The sequence below is a fragment of the Rhinoraja longicauda genome, chromosome 18, assembly GCF_053455715.1.
Source record: "Rhinoraja longicauda isolate Sanriku21f chromosome 18, sRhiLon1.1, whole genome shotgun sequence".
In the NCBI taxonomy this organism is placed as follows: Eukaryota; Metazoa; Chordata; class Chondrichthyes; order Rajiformes; family Arhynchobatidae; genus Rhinoraja; species Rhinoraja longicauda.
Genome location: NC_135970.1, coordinates 27,805,323 through 27,833,174, shown reverse-complemented (window position 1 = coordinate 27,833,174; position 27,852 = coordinate 27,805,323). Strand labels below are relative to the sequence as shown.

Below are 27,852 nucleotides of genomic sequence, written 5' to 3'. Positions count from 1 at the left end.
CAGAAGGATGGCTGATGGGGCAAGAAAGACGGAGACATAGTTATGGCACAAAACAAATTGGGAATGTTCGGTAACCTGGTTGTAAAAAGAAAGTTATCAGGTCGATATTTCTATCAAATTAAGGCTAACTTCACCTGGAATTCTTTAAGCATAGGGAGTACAGCAACTTTGGGTATGGAACAAAAGGAAATTAGATACAAAAAAACGAACGTCACAGTTCTCATGCACAGCTTTCACCATTTCACAATCATCAAAATATTAACAGATTGAGGTCTTTGCAGTGAGTACAAATGTATACGGGCTGTTTTAATATTAATTTCATTATTCCCAATCAGCATCTCGACGTGAAATTCTCAAGTTTGAGTCTTGCTCCTTCAGGCTTTTGAATTCTTTGTGTGCCGTATTTAGAAAAAGTTGGATGTAATGTTTTTAGCTTCTTTTCTTTTACTATAATGCCGCCTTTACCAGGGTTGACGAAAATTTGCCCCTTTATTATTTTTTTTCTAGTGTTTATCTCCTATCTGTAAAATCTCATTGGTTAGAGAGATCCAATTGTTTTACCTACTTACTACCAAATAACCTTTCGTTTGCAACACCATTACCAGATTCTATTTTCTTCTCTCCAGAGATGCTGCCTGTCCCTCTGAGTTACTCCAGCATTTTGTGTCTACCTTCTATTTTCAACACCGGGAACAAATATTTTCTTTGAGTTAAAGGATGAAGTATGTGTAATAGCAGGTGTCATTGGATGCCTTGTGGGAAAATCTTGCTGATTATTTCATAACCATAAACTGACAGTGTAGTTGTAAATAAGTTCAGTATTTTGAAAAGAATCTTGCTACAATTGGAAGGCAATGAGTTTATCTATTACTATACTAAAACTCAGATCTTGTGTGTATGTGTATACATATATATATATATATATTATATATAATATACGTATCTATCTGTGATTTCGGCAAAACCGTCAACCGTAGTGCCACAATTTTTGCACCACCTTAATCGCCACTCACCGCCAGTGCCTATAACAATTTCATTTAAATCACTCTTATATTTTTACATATTTTACAGACGTTTAAAACTTCCAACAATCTCATTTCTAAAGACCTTTTTCCAAGCGCTGCTGTGCCTATGGCGTCACCATACCGCACGCACCGCCTCTCTCTTCACTCGCACACACAAGATGGACGCCGTTAGTGGAGCTGCCCGCCCGCAATCAGGGGCTCCCCTCTCCCCTCGTTTCTCTCTCCCCGCTCCTCTCTCCTCTTCCCCTCTCCTCTTCCCCCTCTCTTCTCTCCCCCACAACCGCCACCAGTAATCACAGCTCGGCTAGGTCACAGCCGCCGCCGCACTGCCCGTCTCCAGCAGGCCGCCACCGCCGCACTGCCCGTCTCCAGCAGTCCGCCGCTCCGGGAGAGTAAGAGTGGGGGGGGGTGGGGAGGGTGGCAAGAGGAGAGAGGGGGTGGGAGGGAGAGTGGGACTGGGGAGGGGGACAGCAGGGGTGGTGGGGAAAGGGGGGTGGGGGAGAGTAAGAGTGGGGCTGGGGAGGAGAGAATGGGGGGGGGGTGGGAATGGGCCCACTTTGTCTAGTATTAAATAAAATTTACCACGCAATATATATAACTTGAATTTAGGAACAGGGCTTTGAGAGAGAACTGGAAATCATTTGAATAAATTCAATTTAAAATCTCGTCAAATTCAAATCTCGTCATTTTGACGAGATTTTCAGTAGTTAAATGAACAATATTTGTGTTCTATTTTCTCTACATCTCATATGAAATTTGGCTTTCCCTGAAAATGAGATCCCAAGAATGCATCTTGTCTGCAGTTGTTTTTAATCTCTCTCTTTGGCTTTTTTTTCCCCCTCCATAACCTTTGGTTCAACCATTGGTACTCTTTTGAGTACCTGCCCACATTGAACATAGAACAACACATCACAGGAAGAGGCCCTTCAGCCCACAATGTCCATGTAAAACGATGCCAAGTAAAACTAATTTAAACTAATCTCTGCCTGTTCATGATCCATTCCCTACATATCCATATGCCTATCTAAATGCCCTGTAAATACCCCTATCCTATCTGCATCCATCACTACCCCAACCAGCATATTCCAGGCTCCCACCACTCTGTGTTTAACAATAAAATGTCCTGCACATAATGTTTAAATTTTGGCCCTCTCACCTTAAACCTAGTCTTTGACATTCCCACCCTGGGAAAAAGGTTCTGGCTCTATTAATGCAGCTTATAATTTTATATGCTTCTATCAGGTCTCCCCTCAACTTCTGGAGCTCCAGAGAAAACAATCCAAAATTGTCCAACCTCTCCTTACAGGCAGCTTCTGGGAAACCTCTTCTGCACCTCTGCAAAGTCTCCACATTTTTCCTGTATTTGAGCAGCCAGAACTGCATGCATGCAATGCAAGATTTAAATCAAATGCCTTACCAAAGTCCATGTTGACAACATCGACTGCCCTGCCATATCCATTGGTCACTTTCATTACCACCTCAAAGGAAAACCTCAGCCAAGTTTGTGAGGCATGACCTGTCACAGGCAATGCTATGTGTCTAATGATCCCATTCTCTTCCAAATGAGAGTAAATCCTGTCCAGAAGAATCCTCTCCAATAGCTTCCCTACTGCTGAGGTGAGGCTCACTGTCATAGAATTCCCTCAATTATCTCCACTCCCCTTAAAGGAAGAAGATTGGCTTCTCTCCAGTCTTCTGGGATCTCAACTGTGGCTAGAGAAGATACAAAGATCTTCAAGCCCCCTGCAATTTCCTCTCTTGCCTCTTTCAATAACTGGAGACGGATCCCATCAAGCCATGGGGACTTATCCACCTTGGTGCTCTTCAAGAACCCCACACTACCATCACCTTGATTTTCATTGCCCCAGCATTTTAGTATTTCTTCCCCCATTGATATCACCATCCTCCATATCTTTCTCCTTCGTGAATACAGATGCAAAGTGTTTGTTTAGTATGCCTTCTACATTCTCTGATTCCAAGCATAAATTACGTCCTCAATCCTTGAGCCTTTGACCTTCTATGTGATTACACTCTTGTTTTTTTTATAAAAGCCTTGATTTTCAACCTCTTTGGTCATACAAGGTTCTCTTATCTTGCCAACGTTATCTTTCCTCACTGGAACATGCTGGTCCTGAACTAGCTGATTTTTAAGCAACTGCCGCATGTCAGATGTGGACTTGCCCAAAACAAACTGCTTACAATTTATTCCCCTTAGCTTCTGCCAAATAATGCAGCAATTTGCAGCAGCCCAATTTGGTGCCTTCCCTCAAGTCCAGACGTCCTTATTCACAATTATCTTAAAACATGGAGTTGTGTTTCGTTCAACACCTTTGCTCAGTCTGCCTTAACCAACCTGATCTCCCGGTGGCTCAGCACTTCAACTCCCCCTCCCACTCCCAGTCTGACCTTTCTGTCATGGGCCTCCTCCATTGTCATAGTGACGCCCACCGCAATTTGGAGGAACAGCATCTCCTATTTCGCTTGGGCAGCTTACACCCCAGCGGTATGAACATTGATTCCTCTAACTTTAGATAACTCCTCTGTCCCTATCTTTCCCCTTCCCAGTTCTCCCGCTGTCTTCCTGTCTCCAACTACATCCTTTTGTTGTCCCGCCCCCTCCCCTGACATCAGTCTGAAGAAGGGTCTCGACCCTAAACGTCACCCATTCCTTCTCTCCTCAGATGCTGCCTGACCCGCTGAGTTACTCCAGCATTTTGTGATAACATGGAGTTGTGATCGCTATTCTCAAAATATTCTTCCACTGAAACACCAGTCACCTGTTCAGGCTTGTTTCTTAGTACTAGGACCAGTATGGTCCCTCCTGGAGTTGGCCTATGCACATCAGAAACCCTCTGGATACAGCTCTGAGTCAACATTGGGGAAATGAATATTTGCCACTTCAACAACTGCTTTTTGCAACTTTATTTTCCGTCCACATATCTATTCCAACCTGAAACGTCACCTATTCTTTTTTTCCCCAGCGATGTTGCCTGACCCGCTGTCTTCTCCCCTAAGATGCAGCCTGACCTGCTGAGTTACTCCAGCATTTTGTGAATAAATACCTTCGATCTGTACCAGCATCTGCAGTTATTTTCCTACATTGCCTGAACCGCTGAGTTACCTTAGCATTTTGTGTCTATCTTTGGTATAAACCAGCATCTGCAGTTCCTTCCTGCACATATCTGGTCCTCTATCTCCACTGGTTTGTGGAAGGCCTATAGTATAATCCCTTTAGTGTGATTGCACCTTTCATCTTTTTGAATTCTTCCCATATTGCCTTGGTGGTCAAACCCTCCTGTATGTCCCCTCTGTGTGCTGCTCTAGCATTTCCCCATATCAGGAAGACAACACCACCTCTTGCTTCCCTCTCCATCACGTATTAAACACTGAAACCATGGTACATTGAGCTGTCCCTTCTCGCAACCTTCTCCGTAATGGCCACAACATAATTACATGTGCTGATTCAGGCTCTCAAGTTAATCTGTTTTACTCACGATATTCCGTGCATTGCAATAAAAACACCAGCTCATCAGTTTTGCCATACTTCTTAACTCTCCCTGCCTGTTCTTCCTTTTGAGACTTGCTGGTCATAACCTCTATCTTCCCATCAGTTCCATTTGTTTACCTTCCCCCTACTCCAGTTCCTACCTCCCTCCCACTTTAGCTTAAATTCTCCCAAGTAGCACCAGTGAACCTCTCTGCATAGACATTGGCCCTCCAGGTGCAACCCATCCTCCTTGTACAGGTAATCTCTGCCCCAGAAGAGATCCCATGTCCAAAAATCTGAATCCCTGCACCAACTCCTCAGCCATTCATTCTTCCGTCCTATCTTCCTATTCCTACCCTTACTAGTATGTTGCACTGGAAATAATATGGAGATTACAACCCTCAGGTTCTTGCTTTTTAACCTTTTGCCCATGTCCCTCTATTCACTCTGCAAGACCTCATCCCTTTTCCTTCCTTTGCCATTTATGCCAAAATGCACAGTGACTGCTGGGTGCTTGCCCTCCACCTTGAGAATGTTCTGGAACTGCTCAGACCTTGACACCAGGGAGGTAACATGTCACCCTGGAACTGTTTATGGCCACAGAATCTCCCCTCTGTCCGTCAAACTAATAAATGTTATATCAACTGCACTGTCTGCCTTTGCCCTTCCCTGCTGTTCCTCAGAGCCAGGCTAGGTGCCAAGGACCTGACATCTGCTGCTCTCCCTTTAATTGTCTTTTTCTCCCTCTGCAGTACTATTTAATCTGCTCTCTTTCAAACCAAATTTAAATTATTATCATATGCACAAGTTCAGTGAGGTAGAGGTAATTAAAATGTTGCTTGCAGGAGTGTCACACAAAAACGCATTCTGTGCAAATTTAGTGCGGGACAAATTATGCAAGATGTTTGTGCAATACCAAAAAAAAAAACAAAGTCCATGGTAGTGCCAGAGGTGGTCCCTGGGTTTTCATTAATGTGGTAAGATTTGGTATGTGCAGTAATTGTACTGATCATTGTAGGAAAGTACATGTTCTTGAACCTGGTGGTATGCGACTGCAGACTTGTGCCTGTTGATAGTAGTCAGAAGAAGGCATGCCAGGATTTAGAAAAACATGAAGAAACTCGTGGCAACATTTTAACCAAAGCTAAAGTGGGTAAATTTATCAAAATATGGGACACTAGGTAGAAAATGTTGCAACCTAAACAGTTTGAGATATTATGTTTTGGGAAGTCAAACCAGGACAGGACAATAACAGTGAATGCCAGGGCTCTGGGGCGCGTTGTAGAGCAGAGGGCAGTAGGAGTGCAGGTACATCATTACCAAAAGTGATGTCACGGATAGCTTGAGTGGTCAAGGTGCCTTCCGGTACATTGGCCTTCATCGGTTAGGGTATTGAACATAGAAGTTGGAATATTTTGTAATTGTTGTTAAAGATGTTGGTTGGTGGCATTTGGAGTATGGTGTTCAGTTTTTATTTGGATTATTGTGTTGAGCATTTCTTGGAATGCAATAGGTTGAGGGATGATTATGTAGAGGTATATCAAATCATATGGGGAGTAGGGTGAATACAGATTGTCTTTTGCCCAGAGTAGGAGAATCAAGAACCAGAGGGCATTGGGTTAAGGTGAGAGGGGAAAAAATTAACAGGAACCTGAGAAGCACTTTTTTTCTACATACAGGGTATATGGGTATATGGAAGAGGAGGTAACAGAGGTAGGTACCATAACAGCATTTAAAATACATTTGCATAGATACATAGGTTGGAGAGGATTAAGAGGGATAGAAACATAGTAAATAGGTGCAGGAGGAGGCCATTTGGCCCTTTGAGCCAGCACCACCATTCATTGTGATAATGGCTGATCATACACAATCAGTAACCTGTGCCCAACCTCTCCCCATATCCCTTGATTCCACCAGCCCCCAGAGCTCTATCTATCTCTCTTGTAAATTCATCCAGTGATTTAGCCTCCACTGCCCTCTGTGGCAGAGAATTCCACAAATTCACAACTCTCTGGGTGAAAAAAGGTCCTCACCTCAGTTTTAAATGGCCTCCCCTTTATTCTAAGACTGTGGCCCCTGGTTTTGGACTCCCCCAACATTGGGAACATTTTTCCTACATCTAGCTTGTCCAGTCCTTTTATAATTTTATGTGTCTCTATAAAATCCCCTCTCATCCTTCTAAACTCCAGTGAATACAAGCCTAGTCTTTTCAATCTTTCCTCGTATGACAGTCCCGCCATCCCAGGGATCAATCTCGTGAACCTAGGCTGCACTATCTCAATTACAAGGATGTCCTTCCTCAAATTAGGAGACCAAAACTGTACACAATAATCCAGATGTGGTATTACCAGGGCCCTGTACAACTGCAGAAGAACCTCTTTACACCTATACTCAGCGAAATATGAGCCGGATATGAGCCAAACGCAGGCAGATGGGACTAGCATAGATGGAATGGAGCCTTTTGATCGGAATGCGCAAGTTGAGCCATTAGTGCCAAAGCACTCATTTGCAGCATTAGCAGTATTTCCTTTGTGTTACTTATAGAAAATATAGCCTGTTGTTTATAATGGACAAATAACAGGGTATTTGTCATTTTCAATACCATGGCCATATCAAGTGTACGACTCCTGGAATCTTGTTAAAATATGAATATCAAAGAGACCTAATCCATGGTTGCTAGTGGAGGGTTGCTGCTAACATTAACAAGAAATGTGATTTAGAAAGGAGAATTTTCTATTTTCAAATGCAGTTAAGTGGTGGGTACTGTAACACCCATTGCATAAACTTGTTGATTTGTGTAATTCCAGGCTTGTTGGGTCCTTCATTATTTCTGTGAGGTTAAGTTTAAGAATGACCAGAATCTTCAAACTGCGCTGGAGCTGACCCGAAGATGCCTGATTGAAGATAAAGAAATGCCTGTAAAAGTGGAAGCAGCTATAGCTCTTCAGGTTCTCATCAGCAACCAGGAAAAAGGTAATAAACAAAGCCAGTGGGGAAGCCTTATGTTTGTTTTATTGCATTCCTTTTGAGAAGGATGTTATAGAGTCGTATGTGATTCAGCCCAACTTGCCCACACCGACCAACATGCTGCCCCATCTGCCTGCGCTTGGCCCATAACCCTTTAAACCTATCCTATCCAAATGTCTCTTAAACGTTCAGATAGTACCTGCCTCAACTACCCACTTCTGGCAGCTCGTTCCATATACACACCGCCTTTTGTGTTTTAAAAAAAAAAGTTACTCCTCGGATTCTATTGAATCTTTTTCCCCTATCTCCTTAAGCCTGTGTCCTCTGGTTCTCGATTCTCTTTGGGGGAAAAAACTGCATTTACCCGATCTATCCTCTCACGATCGTGAATACCTCTATAAGATCGCCCCTCATCATCCTCTGCTCCAAGGAATAAAGTCCTAGCCTGCTCAACCTCTCTCTGTAGCTCAGGCTCTTGAGTCCTGGTAATATGCTGAGGGAGAATTTTTTTTTTTGTATTTGAATGCTTTTACAAACTGTTTTCCCCAGTAAATGCACCATCAAGTGCAACATTTTCTAATTATTTCAAACATTGAATTCAGAAATCTTTTTTTTTTTTTTAATTTAAAGCATATGTACAAATAATAATAAACGACAAACTGGTTATAGAATTTTTACATAGCTTCAATTTTTAAATTTTTAAAGAAAAAATAAAGATGAAAAGAGACTGGAAAAAAAAGACTATAAACTAATAGAGAGAAAGCAAAGAAAAAAGAGAATTACAAATATAAAGATTATGGGGATAGATCCGGGAGTTAATGAGTATAGTTGTACATCCAACCCTAAAGTTTTAACTTTAGTTTTAAATTTTAGTTTTGTGACAAACCCATTTACTTTTTTAAAAATTCAATAAATGGAGACCATCTTTTTAAAAATAGATCTGGTTTGTCAATTAAGGCAAACCTTATTTTTTCCAAATGCAAGGTCATTTCCGTAATCCACATTTTAATTGTGGGGGTTACTGTTTTCCCCCAAAATTTTACTGGTTACTATTTTTCCCCAGAAATCTTGAGCAGGTACAAATGTTGTCTAGTTTTACGTGCTTCAATGATTGAGTGAATTTGAAATTCCTTGAAACTTGTGAATTAATTGGAAACTGCCTCCTAAATTGATACTAATACTTTTGCATTTTAAGGATGTTGAAGATGTGATTAAAATGCAACTTATTTTCTCGCTGCTTTCTTAACTGGCAAGAAGGGTTATATTAACTGACCTGCTATGAAATGAAGAATAAACCCGGGTAGGATGTAAAACGGACAGCAATCCAAAAACTGCCGCTTTTCGATCTGTGGGTAGGCATTGCCTGGTGTTTGGCGTATCCCATGACCTGATTCATCGTGGTGCAGATTCTTTTCCTAATTTTACATTGGGCAGCTTAACCAGACATTGCATTGGCGGAGTGCATGGAAGCACCGATGAGAGGTTATCTTTAGAATGTTTGTGATTGAAATTGCCGTAGAAGAAAATTATACATCTGCGAGATTGTTTGAACCAGCTTGCATAATCTTTCTTATCAGGTGCAGTGAAGTTTAACAAGAAACGTAAATGTTTAAATCTTTGCCGTTTATCATCAAATCATTCTTTGTAGAATAACTAAACTATACATCGGTTTCCTTTATAGCCAAGGAATACATCAAACCTTTTATTAGACCTGTGATGCAGGCCTTATTACATATTGTGAGAGAAACTGAGAATGATGACTTAACCAATGTGATTCAGAAAATGATCTGTGAATATAGTGAAGAGGTTACCCCCATTGCAGTGGAAATGACACAGCATTTGGTAAGCAGTTTGTCTGCAAAATTTTGTCCTGTAAGTGTTCACTGTTTTGTGTAACTTGCTTGCCTCAGTTACGATAAAACTGAACTAAAAGCAAGCTATTTTTTTTTGGCTGGTGACGTAAAAAAATTGTAATAAGATAAGATCCTTTTTTTATTCTAGGCAATGACATTTAATCAAGTCATACAGACAGGCCCAGATGAAGAGGGCAGTGATGATAAAGCAGTAACAGCAATGGGCATCCTTAATACTATTGATACTCTCCTGAGTGTTGTGGAAGATCACAAGGAGGTTAGTTCTTCAAGTGGTAGAGGTTTATTGGAATCTTTAACTTTCTCAGTAGTCTGATGTGAACATAGGCTAGTTAATCCTTCAATGGAGTATTTGCTCCTTGGTGTAGTTTTAATTCTATTCGTATCTTTCTGAACAAAGCTAATGTTTCAAAATTTTGTATTTTTGTTCAGATCACACAGCAGCTGGAAGGCATCTGTTTGCAGGTTATTGGAACAGTCTTGCAGCAACATGTGTTAGGTATGTATTGCCTTAATGAGTGACAACACGGTTCATTGGATTGCACATTTATAAAATACTGAGTTCTTCATTTAAATTCCAGAATTTTATGAAGAAATCTTATCTTTGGCGCACAGTCTAACTTGTCAACAAGTCTCACAACAAATGTGGCAGCTCTTGCCTCTTGTGTTTGAGGTATTTCAGCAAGATGGTTTTGATTATTATACGGGTAAGAAAAAAACACCACTTATTTGTAAGTTGGACAAGACGTCAGTGTTCAAAATAAATGTAATAAATATATCAGTCTAAAATAGACAATAAATGCCATAAGTTCCAAGTATTTCGTAGTCCAGTAATTTGAAACCATAGACGTTTAGTCAAATAACTTGCCTTATATGAACTGAGGTGAAATAAACATGGCTACATTTTTCCCAGTTTTTACCGTTGTCTTACTGAACTTTACAGAATGGGATGGTCATTCGCTTGTGCTGAGTTTTTCACATGCTTGCTTAGAAGTATTTTTGTTGGTTAAACCTACTTTGGTAGTGTAAATTTTATCAGCCCATATTTCCAGTTTATTTTTCTGTCAAGCCAACATGATTTTGGAGATCTGATTACACAAATATGTAATTCAATGGGCAGCAGGTGCCCTTTCCCATATGGGAATGCTACATTTGGACAGCAGTCTCGGTTAGAGGCAGTCAAACTAAGGCATTATGAAATTATGCTTTCCAAGTTAGTTCAAATGCAATTTTGTGGTTTTTTTCCTTCCTGGTCGACAACAGTAAGATTTTAGAAATCTATTTTCAATCGCTTAAAATAGTTAATTGGGACATGAAATCAGTAAATGAAACACAAATTCATTTCAGTGCTTGTTAACCTGCTCTGCATTTATGGAAGTGTGTTTTACTTTTTTTCCCTTTCATAAGTACATTAAAATGTCCCTCCATACTTTTTGGTGTTACATGTCAAATGAAAGAAAATTCATTAATGAACTTCAGCCAGTTCAATTGTTTGAAGTTTTATTTTAATCTTTTCAGATATGATGCCACTATTACACAATTATATAACAGTGGACACTGATACACTATTGTCTGACACCAAATACTTGGAAATGATTTACAGTATGTGTAAAAAGGTGAGTCACTTTGTGGCATAATAGTATAATTTTTCTGAAGTGGAATTATAGGTATTGCACTCTGGAAATGGGCTGTTAGAAGTACAATTTGCCATGCATTAACTGACCACAACAAATTAATTCATTGTTTTCATTTATTTCTCTGCAATCTAACTTTGAATAAATCTGTTGTCTCTACTGTTAACCCAAATATTTGCAAGAGGTTTTCTGGCTTTCTCTTATTTCACAAAGCACCTATAACCTTTCAATCTTGACATTGGAACTGAAACACTCCATTCTTCCAGTCAGGCTTACTTTTACATTTGATAAATAGCGCTATGTTCTGCTTCAAGATTGAATAAAGTTATTTTTAAGTGATTTAATCATATTTGTATTTCATACCATATAGGTGTGTATGACTTGCTCATGCTTCCATGTCCTTCCACTAGTTTCACACAGCACTTAAACAGGTGTCTTAAGGATTTGTGTCGGTACAACATTATTGGTCTTATTAACCCAAGGAGCATTTATTCTTTGAGCCTTTACCTCCAAAATCAAATCTCCACTGCAATAAACAAAGTCCAATGATTTTTAATTTACCACAAATTTAATGTCTTGTCGGTATCAAATTATTTTTAACATCATGATGTTCCTTTTAAGCTAGGTTTAGCCTTGTAATGAATTTGACTATATTCATACATGGGGAATAGGCATGGTTGGCTAAGGCAGCATTTGGTGCCCACCCCAGTTCATTCTTCAACTGATTGGCTTGCTAGATAATTTCAGAGGGCTGCCCATTACATTGCTCTAAACCAGACCAGGTAGGTTCAGAACATTTCCTTCCCCATTATTAGTAAATCAGATTTGTGTTCCACAAATCCTGGTAGTTTATTTTTCACTTACTAATGCTAGTTATTTAATTCTAGGTTTAACTAAATTCTCCAGCTGATGTGGTGGGATCTGAATTTGTTTCTAAATCATTAGCTCAGCCCTTTCTATTACAGGTCCTGTAACATGAGTCCTTGCTGTTTGGGAGCATCTACAAATTTCAATGACTCCATGTCTTTGACATGCAAACAGTTCAATAGTAGTACCTTCTTCCAAGCACATCCTGACACACTCTATTTTCTTCTCACCAATTTTTCAATTTGATCACATCCCCGAATTATGTTTATGTTTGACTGCATCCATTGCAGCTTCACCTCCTCTATGTGTATGTTTCAGATTTGTGTAATTGAGCTTAGTTGGATGTTGAAGTCCTTTGGTAATTTTATCCTTGATTGAAGGCACTTAATTTTTTATCCATCCAACCTCAATAAATTCATGGATTATTGCTTTTTTTTTTATCATTCTCGTCCCTTGAACAAATTCACATTCTGCAGAGCCCTTTGTGTAACCTACATTTGCAAATGCAGTAGCCTCTGCATTTGCTGCCTCATCACTTTTCGAATAATTGAATACTTTACTGTTTCGTTTTGAACTTTTGTTTTGTCCTTCTTAGTTTTGTCTTTAACCTAACTTTTGTCTTTAACCTGGCTCGACTTTGTTTCCATTCCTCAACCTGTGGATCATGCAATCCTATTTCAATTGTAATAGGTTTCCAATCTGTGTATTAGTTTCAGCATCCTAAAACTTCCCTTAAATAAACTTGTTGAAATTCAAAATTATTTTTATTTTTAAAATTCCATTCATTTTAATCTGGATTATTTTGTTTGTTTTTCAACATATTGTCACTTTCTCTCTTTTTTCAGAATAGTTTCTAATACAATCTAATTTGGTTTCTCTTACATATTAGCTTTAAAAACCTCTGTCTATAACAATTTAAATATTCTTTTTTCCATCTAGTATATTTACTGCAACACGAAATAACTGGAATTGTTGGAAATATGAGCTAAAATTAGGATGTTAAAAATATGCAGCAAATCGGGCAGCACCTGTAGGGAGAGAAAGTTAACATTTATGATTGATCTTTAATCATCATGATGTATTATTTCCCTTTTCACAATTGCTGTCTTACCTGAGTATTTTCATTTTTCTGTTTTCAGCTCATTTGATTAGATTCATTACTGTGATCTATTTCTAATTTAGAGATACAGAGCAGAAACAGGCCCTCTGGTCCACCGAGTCCTGGCAGACCGGCGAGTGTCTATACACTAGTTCTATCCTACACACTAGGGACAATTTACAGAAGCCAATAAACCTGCAAACCTGTACGTGTTTGGAGCACCCAGAGAAAGCCCACACAGTCACAGGGAGAACGTACAAATTCTATACAGACAACAGCCGAGGTCAGGATTGAATCCGGGTCTCTGGCAATGTAAAGGATCATCTCTACAACTCTAGCGCTGCACCACTGTGCTGCCTAATGGTATATTTCAGCATATCTCCATCCCCCAGGCTTGCTAAATAAAATTGACAGAAAAAGTAAAATTAAGTGCCCTGGCAAAGTTGGCTGACTGTGAGTTTTGATTGGTCAGTCATTTTATCAGGAGACAAATATTCTGGAACCCTGTAATTTCTGTTTATTTCTGTTTTATGGAGGAATTACATTTTATTTCAGGTGCTAACAGGGGATGCAGGTGAGGATGCAGAATGCCATGCAGCTAAATTGCTTGAAGTGATTATTCTACAATGCAAAGGGCGTGGCATTGATCAGGTTAGTGCAGTAAAAATTACACTTAATTGAATGTAGATTACCTTCCAACATGTTGCACCACAAACATTGAATAATAAATATTATTTTGCTTGTGTTATTTTGATTAAGATAATAGAGGGAATCGTGTTAAGTTTGCTCTTTGGTTATCTGTTCAGCATTATCCAATAATAGAAGTGCACTGTAACCTTAAGACTGCATTGTGCACTATGTACAAATGCTCTGCAACAGGATAAGGCTTTATTTTAACGTCTACCAAGCCCTTAACATTCTCTGGGATAAGGTGACAAATTTGAATTCTACAACCACATAGTTTCATACTATGTTTCACACCTTCTTGTTTAGGAAATGTATCACTATCCCATCACTGTTATGAGGTCAAGTTACATGGACTTTGTTAATGACACAGGGAATTGCTTCATGCTGAGGATTATGGTAATTCCATGAAGTGGCTCAGCACCATCTGAAACAAATTTAGAGGATAGGCAAAAAATCTGAACTTGCCGGTCTCAATTTTTTTTAATAAGCGAGGTAATGTCAAGGTATTTTAGCAATTTGTCCATACCTCGTTTAAATTGCTTGTCTATTTTGGACCACGTCTGTATGCTTCCAAGACTGGTCATGTTGCCTCAATAACTTGGTGTTTCAAAATCTTGATAAGTTACGTAACATTTTCAGGTTTGCATTTATATACTGAAGCTGACGCAGTATTTTTTTCTAGTGCATACCTCTGTTTGTGGAAGCTGCACTTGAGAGGCTGACGAGAGAAGTCAAAACCAGTGAACTAAGAACGATGTGTCTGCAAGTAGCCATTGCCGCTTTATACTACAGCCCACACCTGTTGCTAAGTACTTTGGAAAACCTCCACTTTCCCAACAATACTGAGCCAATCACCACACAATTTATTAATCAATGGCTGAATGATGTAGACTGCTTTTTAGGGTAAGATTTTGGGAGAAACCCATACTGGTATGTTTTGAAGCTTTTAAAGTTAAGAAAATGATACACTAGTCTTCTATTTGTAATATCATCTGATCGCATTGAATTTTGTATCCTGGACTGGTGGCATTTGCTAAGACAGTAATTTACTGGGTATGAAAATGAAAGTTATAAAGGGATTTGATAATAGAGGAGTGTAAGCTGTTAACCAGGAACTGGTAGTGGCAAACCTTTAGATTACTTCAGGATACAGTACACCATGTCATACAGAAGTGCTTAGAACAATAACGACCAGAGGTTCCTCAACAATTATGGTATTGGCAATTGAGTCAAGTTTGTTTTATCGTTATATGTCCCGAAGTAAGTCACTGAAATTCTTTCTTACAGCAGCACAACAGATATGTAAACGTAGTACTCTGTAAAACCCATAATAAACTAAAGTTCAGTGTGTGTATATATATTTTCTTTTAATACGGGTGCTGGAGTTTGTACGTTCTCCCTCGATCGCGTTTTTCGCTGGGTGCTCCAGTTTCCAATCACATTCTGAAGGTGTGCAGGTTTGTAGGTTAATTGTCTTCTGTAAATTGTCCCTAATGTGTAGGACAGAACTAGTGTACTGGTGATCACTGGTCGGCATGGACTCAGTAGGTCAAAAGGCATGTTTTCACGCTGAATTAAAATGGGGAGGAAAGAGGTATTCTATTTTAATAAGAGATTTGTATTCTATTTTTCCCCAATTAAAGCTGAAATTATATGATTATGTTTTCAATTACTCAATAGACCTTATAAACTATGAAACATATTTAGTAAATCCAGGAGATAAGTAAGTGCATGGAACAATGGGAAGGGAATGAAACTTTGTACGCTAAATTACTTTGAGTAATATTGTATATTCTTCATATACAAGAAGAATAATATGTCTTCTAATATATTCTGAAATTTCCTAGCAACTTCAATGGGAAAAAGTTGAAGTCTTGACTTTTTAAAATATACTTCATTTGAATGTCATAACATTAATTGTGTTGAAACATGGCCGAGAACTGTTCTGTTCATGCCCATGGATATTGATTAAAGTTGTAATCTGGCCTTGCCCTCTGACCCCACCCTATGACTTAGGTTGTAGAGTTCTGAGCTGAGACTTGACTTGGGATAAATGTGAAATCCTCTGCCTCCGTGAATTGATATTTTTGATATTGAAAATTGGAATAATTGCTACTTTTAGTCAGCTCAAAGTAGGAATATTGCTAATGGCAGTATGATTTTTGGGATAGCACTTCCCTGAATAGTGAATGGGAAATGCAGATTTATAGTTTTGAACATCAAAGCGTGATATTACACAACATGAATTATTCTCTTCCATTTCGTTATTGAAATGGAATATGGTGCTTTTGAACTGCACTTAACATTTTCAGTATTATGGATGCAAATAATCTATTGACATAACCTACAAAAATTAAATTAACATGTTACTCAGTCCAGTGACTGCATTTATTACTTGCGGTTGCATGTCCCCATATAATTTAGATGAACTAATTTGTTATTGTTCGTTTTCAATGACTTCCTCTTCCTTTTGTCCAGTTTGCATGATCGGAAAATGTGCGTCCTTGGCCTTTGTGCGTTGATTGAACTTGAACAGAGACCACAAATTGTGAACCAGGTTGTTGGACAAATTCTACCAGCTCTCACTCTTCTTTTTGGTGGACTCAAAAGAGCATATGCTTGTCGTGCAGAGCATGAAAACGATAGTGGTGATGATGACGATGGAGACGATGATGATGAAAATGGTAGGCTGAGTTCCATTTGCATTTTTATATCCCATTTAGAATAAATAATACTTGGTAATAAATTGTAGACCTAATGTAAGTGGCGATTAAGAGTGGGTTGACATTTTCTGGTGTATAATACAAGATAATGTAAACTAGGAAAGCTAAGAATGAAAGATTTTATAGTGAGGACAATTATCTTAGTGATTCAGCCCTTTTCATTGTGCTTGATTTTTCTTGAATTGTGAACTCTAATGGGGCTAGGCAATGTGATTTGCTGAAGAAGATTAATATTAGCTTTATTCTGAATCCCCTATTCATAGCGATGCAAAGATAGTTCAAAGGTGCGGAGTGTTCTATGGAATTGAACTATGAAGTAATTGTGTTGAAAGGAACTGCAGATGCCAGTTTACAACAAAGATAGACACAAAATGCTGGAGAACTCAGCTGGACAGGCAACATCTCTGGAGAGAAAGAATGGGGTGACATTTTGGGTTGAGACCTTCAGACTGAGAGTCAGGGAGAAGGGAGACATAGGGATATGGGAGGGTGAGGTGTGAAAACAGATCAAAGGGGACAATGTTCCAAGAAATGTGGAATGGTTCTTTGCTAGCTGAGGGGAAGGTGACGACGAGACATACAATCAGTAAAATTTAATCAGGACAGTGAAACTGAGAACTAGGATGGGGAGGGACAGAGAGAGAGGTAAAGCAAGGGTTACTTGAAGTTAGAGAAATCAATATTCATACTGCTGGGTTGTAAACTTCCCAAGCAAAATATGAGATGCTGTTCCTCCAATTTGCGTTTGGCCTCACTCTGACAGTGGAGAAGGCCCAGGACAGAAAGGTCAGTATGAGAATGGGAGTTATTGTTTTGCAACAGGGAGATCGCGTAGGCCTAGGCGGACTGAGCGCAGTTATTCAGCAAAATAATTGCCGAGCTAGCACTTGGTCTCACCAATATATAGGAATCCACCCCTGGAACAGTGGCTCCAGTAGATGAGGTTGGAGAAGGTGCAAGTGGGCCTCTGCCTCACGTGAAAGGACTGTTAGGGTCCTTGGACAGATTTGAGGGAAGAGGTATTGGGACAGGTGTCGCATCTCCTGCGGATGCAGGGGAAAGTATCTGGGGTGGAACTAATTTGGGTGGGAAGGGATGAGTTAACCAGGGAGCTGCGGAAAGGGGTGGAGATGGGAAAATGTGGCTAGTGGTAGAATTCTGTTGGAGGTGGCGAAAATGTTGGAGGATTGAATGCTGAATGTGAGGCTGATAGGGTGAAAGGTGACGATGGGGATTCTGTCACTGCTGCGACTGGGGGGGAGGGGGAGTATGAGCGGGGCTGCAGGCTATCGACCCAGCAACAGACTGTTCCAGCTGCTACGGTCAGGCAAACACCTCCGCTGTCAAGCTGTGAAAACAGAGGATGAGACGGAGTTTCTTCCCACAGGTCAGCAGGACTGCTAACTCTTATATCACCAGGGACTAATTTACTGTATTAATTTATTTTTTGTATTGTCTTTTTTTTAAATTTCTATTCTGTTTTGTAGTTTTAGCACAATCCGCAGGCATTGCCACTTTCATTTCACTGCACATCTTGTATCTGTATGTGACAAATAAAGTAGACTTGACTTGACTTGAAAGTGGGGGCCTGGAAAATGGAAGTAATTGAAAAGACGATGGGCGTGTGAGGTGTCTTGGACATGGGTAGGGAGGGATTGGACCAGGGGGGATAGGATGGAGTTGTGGAATGTGGAAATGAATTCAGTGGAACAGGGGCAGGCAGAAGCAATGGGTTTGCCAGGGCAGTTCTGTTTATGGATTTTGGGGACAAGGTAAAACCGGGCCGTGCGAGGCGCGGTAACGATAAGGTTGGAGGCTGTCGAGGGCAGAACGTCGGAAGTGATAAAATCAGAAATGGTTTGTGAAGTTATGGCCTGGTGCTTATTTGTGGGGTCATGGTCCAAGGATAAATAGGAGGTGCCTGGGAGCTGGCGCCTGACCTCAGCTTGCCAGAATACCAAGGCATCTCCCCTGTCGCCAGGTTTGATGATAATGTCGGGGTTGCTGCAGAGTGAGCGGAGGGCTGTACGGTCTGAGCGGGAGAAGTAAGGAGAGTGGACAAGTTGAGACGGTTGATATCACACCGGCAGTTAGAAATAAAAAGGTGGTAAATACAACCCAGCGGTATGGATTTCTCTAACTTCACGTAACCCTTGCTTTCACTCTCTGCCCGTCCTTTCCCCCATCGAAGTTCGCCAATGATTTTCACTGTCCTCCTGATTAAAAAAAATACTGATTGTATACCTTGACACTGTCCCCTCGGCTAACAATCAACTATTTTACATTTCCTTGATCAGCATCCCCCTTGATGTGTGTTTTCACACCTCACCCTTCCATATCTCTGTCTCCCTCTTCCCTGAGTCTCCATCTGAAGAAGGATCTCGACCCAGAACGTCACCAATTCCTTCTCTCCAGAGATGCTGCCTGTCCTGCTGAGTTACTCCAGTTTTTTTGTCTGAAGTAATTGTCATTGTTTAAGATGTCATAAGTGGCAAGCTTCCAAACAGATTTTCATCCCTGATACTAACAATATACATTCCAAAAAGTGCAACGCCGGCACATTTTGACGGCCTTAATTGGTTTTCTCCTCCTTGTGGCGTTTTGTTCTTGAGTATGTTCATAAGTTATAGGAGCAGCGGGGGAAATGAAATGATGCAGATCACAGCAGTTTTCATGCAAATTCATTATTTACGTTAAAAAAGCTACTGATTATCTTTTCTTTGACAGAGCTGGGTAGTGATGAAGATGATATTGATGAAGATGGACAAGAATATCTAGAAATGTTAGCAAAGCAAGCTGGAGAGGATGGTGATGATGAAGAATGGGAAGATGATGATGCAGAAGAGACAGCCCTTGAAGGATACTGTACCATTGTTGATAATGAAGACAGCAATATTGATGAATATCAGATATTCAAGACTGTACTGCAAAGTATGTTTGAGTTTTGACTTTTCTGCCCTATTTAGTTTAGTCATCTTTCAGGTGTAGACTATTTTACCAAAGGAAGCCTACCATCAAACGATGGTCACAAATTGAATCCAGCATGAAATGGTGAATAAAAAGTGATCAGTATGGAAAAACTACATGCTCGCTCCCAACCTATGGTGGTGGGCGGGAGGCTTTATGACTGAAATTGGTTCTGTCCATACACCATGTAAATTTATAGTTTATGTTTTGATTGTGATGAAACACGGTTCAAAATGTTGGAATGGTTAAACATTCTAGAGACATCTATATATTTTAATTGTTGATTATTTGGAATTTATATATTTTAAATATAGAACCAATTAGGTACAACATTAAGCATTTATAATATTGGCAGCTATTCTTTGAGGTTTATCATGGGCCAACCTACTCATCTCACTGACACACGATTCTTAATGGAGACATGCTCAAGATTCGAAACACAAGAGACTGAAAAACGGAAATGTCATCTATCCATGTTCTCCAGAGATGCTGCCTGGCCTGTTGAGTTATCTAGCATTTTGTCTTTTTTTTAATTAGATCCATTTGTTCCCTTGCTGGATAAATGCTCAGTACCAATTCCCAAGTAATACCAGCAACTGGAGAGATCCACATTAACGTGACGCACAGATATAGCCTCTTTGTGGCATTTGAGGTTTCCCTTAGACTCTAATATGGCTGAAGGACAATTTGGGGCAGGTTCTGGTTTCAGCAAACAGTGTCCCCAGAACGGCTCCAATGACATTGTTCCACGAATCACATAGGTTGTTAAGATGGGCACATCTCCAAACACAAGTGAAGAGAAAATATTTATTTGTACTGTGCCATCATATTGTGTGCAATATGGATGGGTTTCGAAATAAGATTAATTCGGATTCTGTTGTGACCTGATCTTATTTTATAATGACTATGTCTAGTGTCTACTTAGCTGTTCTATTTTTCCAGTTGAATTGATTGTTATCTCTTGTACATCTTATAAAAGAGGTCACAGTTGGGAGAGAGGGGGGTGAGTTGGGGTACTGCTTATAATGGAAACATTTATCAGTTAAGGCAGTATCAGAAAAATTAGACATTCCACAGAGAATTCTGGATTCAGAAGTACTTCATATTAAGATATTTCACTAAATTTTTCTGTTCATTTCATGAATGGTTTTTTAACTAATTGGATGTAACAGAGTTTTAAAATGTCATTACTGTTCAAATGATCACTCAGTAGAGGCATGGGGTGACATGTAAAAAACATGATTTTCCTTTCACAGGCATTCAGAACTGTGATCCTACCTGGTACCAAGCCTTGACATGCAATCTTACGGATGAACATAGGAAGCAGTTGCAAGACATTGGGACTCTTGCAGATCAGAGGCGAGCTGCACTAGGTATTTATGTAACCATTTAAGTGGCTCCTTGTTCATTTGCATACAAGTTGACACTGTTGTATAATGTTGGTGCACCTACATTAATTTGACATTCTACTAAGAATAACAATTGTTTCAAGAGATGAATATCAAAGTAGCAGTAATAGTTGAACTTTCTATTATAATAGAGCTCTTGGGGTTAGCGGAATCGAGGGGTATGGGGAGAAGGCAGGCACGGGTTACTGATTTTGGATGATCACAATGAATGGTGGTGCAAGCTCGAAGGGCCGAATAGCCGCCTCCTGCACCTATTTTCTAATTCTTAGAAACCGGAGTATAAGAATTCAGATACATTTTAATGTATGAAACTTATCTAACTTTGCAGTGTGTCAAATGTGGAACTTTGAGCCTGTTGCCTAAGGAGTTGTTTTTTTTCCCTCCCTATTACAGAGTCCAAAATGATTGAAAAACATGGTGGATACAAGTTCAATGCTCCAGTAGTGCCAACTTCATTTAATTTTGGTGGTTCTGCCCCAGGAATGAATTGAGTTCGCTTTTGATTCATTGTACTGTGTGACTGGTTGTAGTGAAAGCTTGTGTTGTTCCTTCCAGTAGTGGTTCCAAACAAAAAAATCAGTTCTATCATCCACAAAATCCACTCAACTTCCTACAACATGGAATGGACAAAATGATCGGAGAAGTGGGAATTTGATCATGAGAGCCCTCTGGAGAAGAAAAACAAGTTTCAGAGGAACATCGGCCTGAGAGAGACTAATGTAAAGAAAAGTAAATGTCTCCAAACCATAGGAACCTGAAAAGCAAGGAGAAATGTCATGTTGACAGCTTATTCCTTAATTTCAATTCAGGCAAGGAAATCATTGGCTTGTGGAATAATTTCAACACATCTGTAGTTTAGGCTAGCAGGCTCCTTCAGTGTTTACATCCATAATAGTGTTAGTATTAGTCTGGTTTTCCACATTTCAAGTTCATTTTTAATGTAAATACGACACAACAGGTAGATAACGCTCAAAATTGTCTCCAAATTTTCCTGTTCATGCCAAGATTAAAAATGATTGTATTCAGATGTAGATTATCGGACGCTGAACATAACACTACATAATGGCAGATGTGTATTTGTAAATGCATAAATAGCACTTTGATATTACGAAAGCCTTCTAGCCTTCTAAATTGGACAGCATGTTTGCTGTTCTACAAGTTCAAAGGATATATGATCTAAATATAAATGGAGACATTAAGTTTGAAAATTTGAGGTGTTATGCCTATAGCCGCCACCTCCATTTTTGATTGGGATTTTGGCTATATGAGAGTCAATGATATTCCATTGCTGCTGAAAATGGCAGTGCCCTCAGTGCCCTTTTTTTAAGCTCTCTATGTACAAGTCTTTTTTTAAAAAATAAATTTGAATACATTGATATCATAAGCACTGAGTAATTCAGTACAAACAATCCTAGAAGCATGTAAAATTGGACTTGAACATGAAGCTCTAATATCTGAGAAAAAAGTACTGCAATTGGTTGAGTGTATGGATGAGCCATCTGTATATGCAGCAAGCTATTAAAGCAAAATTGGGTTGAACTTGTGTTGTAAAAAATTGTCTTTGTTTAACTTTTAATGTTAAACTTGAGGACCTTCAAGATTAGGAAGAAAATACTTTGGTTATCCTTTTCCAGGCACTTGTTTTCTCATGAGTAAAGAGTTCATCACACTCAGCACACAATTCTAATTGCAACATGCACTGTTAACATCACAAATTGTAGATGTGCTTGTGTTAATAAAATGCACGATGTGACTTGTGTGCAAAATGGTATTTAAAAATCAAATGGTTGCCTGCGCAGTTGGTTTGCAGAACGGTATGGCTGTTCGATGACTTGGTGAACATGATAACCTTTGTTTTTTTTTGGGAGCACGTTAATTTATTGTTGCATTATGCTGCACTTTAACACAGGTTGTGATCAAGAAGTGTCACAGTTGAGCAATGGTGATTGTGTGCTTCATTGCAATAGAATGGCGGTTGTTTACAGAGATTGAGAAATGAAGGAATGGTGTTTGGAGTACAGAAAATCACACTGGAAGGCTGATGAGGAATTGGATGGAAATAACAAACTGGTTAAAATTGACAAAGCTATTGTTTAAAAATAGTCTGAAATTCAGAACCAAGGATGATGAAGTTGGAACTTCGAGTATCTACCGTTTTTTTTAAAGAAAAACCATGCGGTGATATTGCAGAGCATTAACAATTTTTGCAGATTCCTGTAACCCTGTGGTGGTATTCTGTTACAGAACTTTAATAATAAAAAAATTGAGCATTCAAGACCAAACTTGAAAAGTTAATTGTACATTATATGCAATTAGATGAAATAGACCAAATTAAGGATGATGGTCGAGTGTGCAGCAAGTTCGCAGTTTCACTTTGGGAATTCACACAACTCACAAATCAATTCGGACTGAATTCGTAAAACAAGCAGGAATGTTTTTAAATCATCTGTTACATAAGGTCATAAGCGATAAGAGCAGATTTAGGCCATTCGGCCCATCGTCTACTCTGCCATTCAATCATGGCTAATCTGTCTCCCTCCTAACCCCATTCTCCTGCCTTCTCCCTATAACCCCTGACACCTGTACTAATCAAGAATCTATATCTGCCTTGAAAATTGATTCGGCCTCCACAGCCTTCTGTGGCAAATAATTCCACAGATTCACCACCGACTCATGAAATTCCTCCATCTTCCTAAAGGAATGTCCTTTAATTCTGAGGCTATGACCTCTGGTCCTGGACTCTCCCGCTAGTGTAAATCGCCTATCCACATCCACTCGATCCAAGCCTGTCACTATTCGGTACGTTTCAATGTCCCCCCTCATTCTTCAAAGCTCTCACAAGTACAGGCCGACTGCTGTAAAACGCTCGTATGTTAACCCACTCATTCCTGTGATTATTCTTGTAAAACCTCTGAGATATGGTGCTCAAAATTGCTTACATTACTCCAAATTTGGCCTGACCAGCACCTTATCGAGCCTCGGCATTACATACCTGTTATTGTATTCTAGCCCTCTTGAAATAAATGGTAACACTGCATTTGCCTTCTTTACTACCGATTCGACTTGCAGATTCACTTTTTGGGAATCCTGCACCAGCACTCCCAAGTCCCTTTGCGCCTCGGTTTCTAGTTTCTCTCCCCATTTAGAGAATAGTCTACGCCTTTATTCCTACTACCAAAATGCATGACTCCACACTTTGCTACATTATATTCCATCTGCCACTTCTCTGCCCACTCTCCCAACCTGTCCAAGTCCTTCTGCAGAGTCCTGCTTTCTCTGCACTACCTGCCCCTCCACATATTTTAAATGTCATCTGCAAACTTGGTCACAAAGCCTTCAATCCCCTCATCCATATACAATACAATATATCTTTATTGTCATTGTACAGGGGTACAACGAGATTGGGACATGAAGATTACAACATGAAGAGTAGCAGCCCCAGCACCTACCCCTGTGGAACTCCACATGTATCTAATTTTATTGTACTGACACGTAATGTAGAGGATACTTCGCTGCTTTACTGGATTAATTGACATTCTATTTTACCTTAAATTCTGCCTTTGCTGCTTATCGTTGACCACATAGTCACTGAAAAATGAAAAGAATTCTCAAACAAAAACCCAACAAACCTGTATTCTCAGAAATTGTCACTGGAAACTGAAAGGTGTGTAAGATTGAGGTATCATTACAAAAAGAAACTGAGAAAATAAGTTTGTTAAAATGAGTTAGCTAGTTTGTGACAGGTCGGGAAGAATTCAGATCCAGGTTGGTAATGGATTTTGGTATCTTTAAATTTGGCAAAGTCCATAAAATTGAGCATGGCACTAGAATATGATTACTGTCCAATGACTGACTGGAAGTCTTTGGATTGTGAAAATATAGCAATGTCGTACATTTTGGGCTCATGAATAATCACTGTTTCCACAAGGCACAGAGCTGCTTATGGAATTCTAATGGTCAATCACCTACTTAATCCTACCATTCCTTAGCTTCCTGAAAGAAAGAGGGAATGAAATTGTTGCATTATGTCGATAACCGCTGTGGTTTCTACCTTAGAATCAATAGACAATAGGTGCAGGAGTAGGCCATTCGGCCCTTCGAGCCAGCACCACCATTCAATGTGATCATGGCTGATCATTCTCAATCAGTACCCCGTTCCTGCCTTCTCCCCATACCCCCTGACTCCACTATCCTTAAGAGCGCTATCTAGTTCTCTCTTGAATGCATTCAGAGACTTGGCCTCCACTGCCTTCTGAATTCCACAGATTTACAACTCTCTGACTGAAAAAGTTTTTCCTTATCTCTGTTCTAAATGGCCTACCCCTTATTCTTAAACTGTGGCCCCTGGTTCTGGATTCCCCCAACATTGGGAACAATATTGGGAACATGTTTCCTGCCTCTAACGTGTCCAACCCCTTAATAATCTTATATGTTTCGATAAGATCCCCTCTCATCCTTCTAAATTCCAGTGTATACAAGCCTAGCCGCTCCAGTCTTTCAACACACGACAGTCCCGCCATTCCGGGAATTAACCTAGTAAACCTACGCTGCACACCCTCAATAGCAAGAATATCCTTCCTCACATTTGGAGACCAAAACTGCACAGAGTACTCCAGGTGCGGTCTCACTAGGGCCCTATACAACTGCAGAAGGACCTCTTTGCTCCTATACTCAACTCCTCTTGTTATGAAGGCCAACATTCCATTGGCTTTCTTCACTGCCTGCTGTACCTGCATGCTTCCTTTCAGTGACTGATGCACTAGGACACCAAGATCGTTGTACATCCCCTTTTCCTAACTTGACACCATTCAGATAATCTGCCTTCTTATTCTTACCACCAAAATGTATATCCTCACACTTATCCACATTAAACTGCATCTGCCATGCATCCGCACACTCACACAACCTGTCCAAGTAACCCTGCAACCTCATAGCATCTTCCTCACAGCTCAACACTACCACCCAGCTTTGTATCATCTGCAAATTTGCTAATGTTACTTTTAATCCCTTCATCCAAGTCATTAATGTGTATTGTAAATAGCTCCAGTCCCAGCACCGAGCCTTGCGGTACCCCACTAGTCACTGCCTGCCATTCTGAAAGGGACCCATTTATCCCCCACTCTGCTTTCTGTCGGTCAACCAATTTTCTATCCATGTCAGTACCCTACCCCCAATACCATGTGCTCTTATCTTGCCCACTAATCTCCTATGTGGGACCTTGTCGAAGGCTTTCTGAAAGTCGAGGTACACCACATCCACCGGCTCTCCCCTGTCAATTTTCCTAGTTACATCCTCGGGCCTTAGAAATGTAACATACCAACCGAAAAAAATGTTTTTTCCTACTTAATCCTTTCGCTCAAATCAAATACTTTTTTTCCAAGCAGAAAGCCACTTTTATGTGAAACCAGCTAATACATGTTGATACGTTTTCCTTGATCAAGAACAATTCAATCTTAATACAATACAATATACAATATATCTTTATTGTCATTGTACAGGGGTACAACGAGATTGGGAGCCCTCGTTATCCATCCCAAAGGAGGGTTTGAGGATAGTGATTGGGTGCAGATGCCATGAAATTGTATCAGCACTGGCCATATCTGTAGATTATCCATGTGTAACTTTAACTGTTTCCCTCTCCACCGATGCTGATCTAGACATTTCACATATTTTGCATGTTTTTGTCTTTTTCTAATGGTCTACATAAATGTTATCATGTCAATCCTGGCAACACACGGTCAGAGGCATTAACATTGTCCTATTCATCTCCCACTCCACACACCCCACCCTCTGCAACATAAAAGTTTTGTTCTTTTCCTAATTGTGATGAAGACCTGAATCATTAACTTTTTGTCTTTCAACAGATAGTGCCTGATAGTATATAAATACTTATTTTCCTACTTTGTGTATGATGTAGGTGTGTAATGTTTCAATGTGATTACAGTTTCTACCAATTTACAATCTAAATGTAACTTGAGTAAAAGTGCATTTAGTCGAAAGAAATGGATAACTAAAATTTAATTGAATGGATGGAAATGTTCGCTTTGTTTCTCACAAGTTTCCTACATATGCTTGTACGTCCCGTGACAAGCACCAAAACATATACCTCAGGCAACATTCCCAGCAAATCTTTTAAGCTTTAAAAGGAGTCTTGGATTAACTAATCGAGATCAGTTTCCTGCACAATGTATTTGCTGATTTGTGTTGGCTTCCTTGTTTTTAAAAAAGAGATCCTTGTTTTTGCAACCCTCTGTGACACACCACCCTCCCTGTTACTAATCTGTACTGATCTAATATCACACACTAATCTCCCACACTCAATTATGACCTCTTTAGCATCTCTAAGTCTTAATATCAACACATGTTGTGGCCCTTGCAATAGCCTCAGTTTAATTCATAAACCACATTTCCTCTTTTAAGATGCAACTTAAATGAATTACTATCCTCCGAGCAACCATTTGGTCATCTGCTGTAATACCATGTATGACTGTCAGTTTTTTTAGTACACTCTTGTCAAGTGCCTCAAGTCACTTGCTAATTTAAAAGTACTATATTAATTTATTTTGTTGTTACCAACTGGCTCATTACAAGTATCTGTGGTTGAAGAGATTGAAATGGTAGCTACAATTTAAATAAAATTACAATATTTTTTAATCACGAGACCAGAGAACAGTTTTGTACTCCACTTTCAAAAGCGAACAGGCCTGAAGAAATGTAAAATGTATCTTTCTCCTTTGTAACAAAGAAATGAGTAAACCACCAGGAACTACTCAAAAGTGAATAAATTTAATATTTTCATTTTTAACCAGTCTGGTCAGAGATTTATGCTCTTTTGTGAGGGGAGAACAAAGTCTTCCTTTACAACCTCTATGGAGTTACAAATTTAACCACACACTTCCAGTTATCCCCCACTTAAAACTTTCCATCCTGTTATCACTGACCTCATTTGTCTCAAATACACTTAATCCTTTGACCCGACACAATAATTAACGACACTAGAGTTTGTAGCATCCGATGATCCTCTATTGCTGTTCAGAGGCAAATGACCACACTGAACTTCTAACAAATCTACTTTACTGGTCTTGAATAACACTCAACTAACAGAGGTGACTGACT

At 39.6% G+C, this 27,852-nt stretch overlaps 1 protein-coding gene across 3 annotated transcripts in view; it reads left to right on the top strand.

The window, feature by feature from the left end:
- The window catches only part of ipo7 (importin 7), a 50,229-nt gene extending 22,736 nt beyond the window's left edge, over positions 1 to 27,493 (top strand). The window contains exons 14-25 of one of the 3 annotated variants that reach the window (XM_078415387.1): positions 7,320 to 7,485; positions 9,161 to 9,321; positions 9,481 to 9,609; positions 9,783 to 9,849; positions 9,932 to 10,057; positions 10,869 to 10,966; positions 13,506 to 13,601; positions 14,320 to 14,540; positions 16,116 to 16,321; positions 19,088 to 19,291; positions 20,584 to 20,700; positions 21,295 to 27,493. In XM_078415387.1, coding sequence (XP_078271513.1) covers positions 7,320 to 7,485; positions 9,161 to 9,321; positions 9,481 to 9,609; positions 9,783 to 9,849; positions 9,932 to 10,057; positions 10,869 to 10,966; positions 13,506 to 13,601; positions 14,320 to 14,540; positions 16,116 to 16,321; positions 19,088 to 19,291; positions 20,584 to 20,700; positions 21,295 to 21,371 — 1,668 coding nt within the window. In that variant the 3' untranslated portion in view covers positions 21,372 to 27,493. Of the gene's footprint in view, positions 1 to 7,319; positions 7,486 to 9,160; positions 9,322 to 9,480; positions 9,610 to 9,782; positions 9,850 to 9,931; positions 10,058 to 10,868; positions 10,967 to 13,505; positions 13,602 to 14,319; positions 14,541 to 16,115; positions 16,322 to 19,087; positions 19,292 to 20,583; positions 20,701 to 21,129 lie in introns of all 3 variants that reach the window. The other 2 variants (XM_078415386.1, XM_078415385.1) reach the window with 2 other exon arrangements.
- Positions 27,494 to 27,852: the final 359 nt, after the last annotated feature.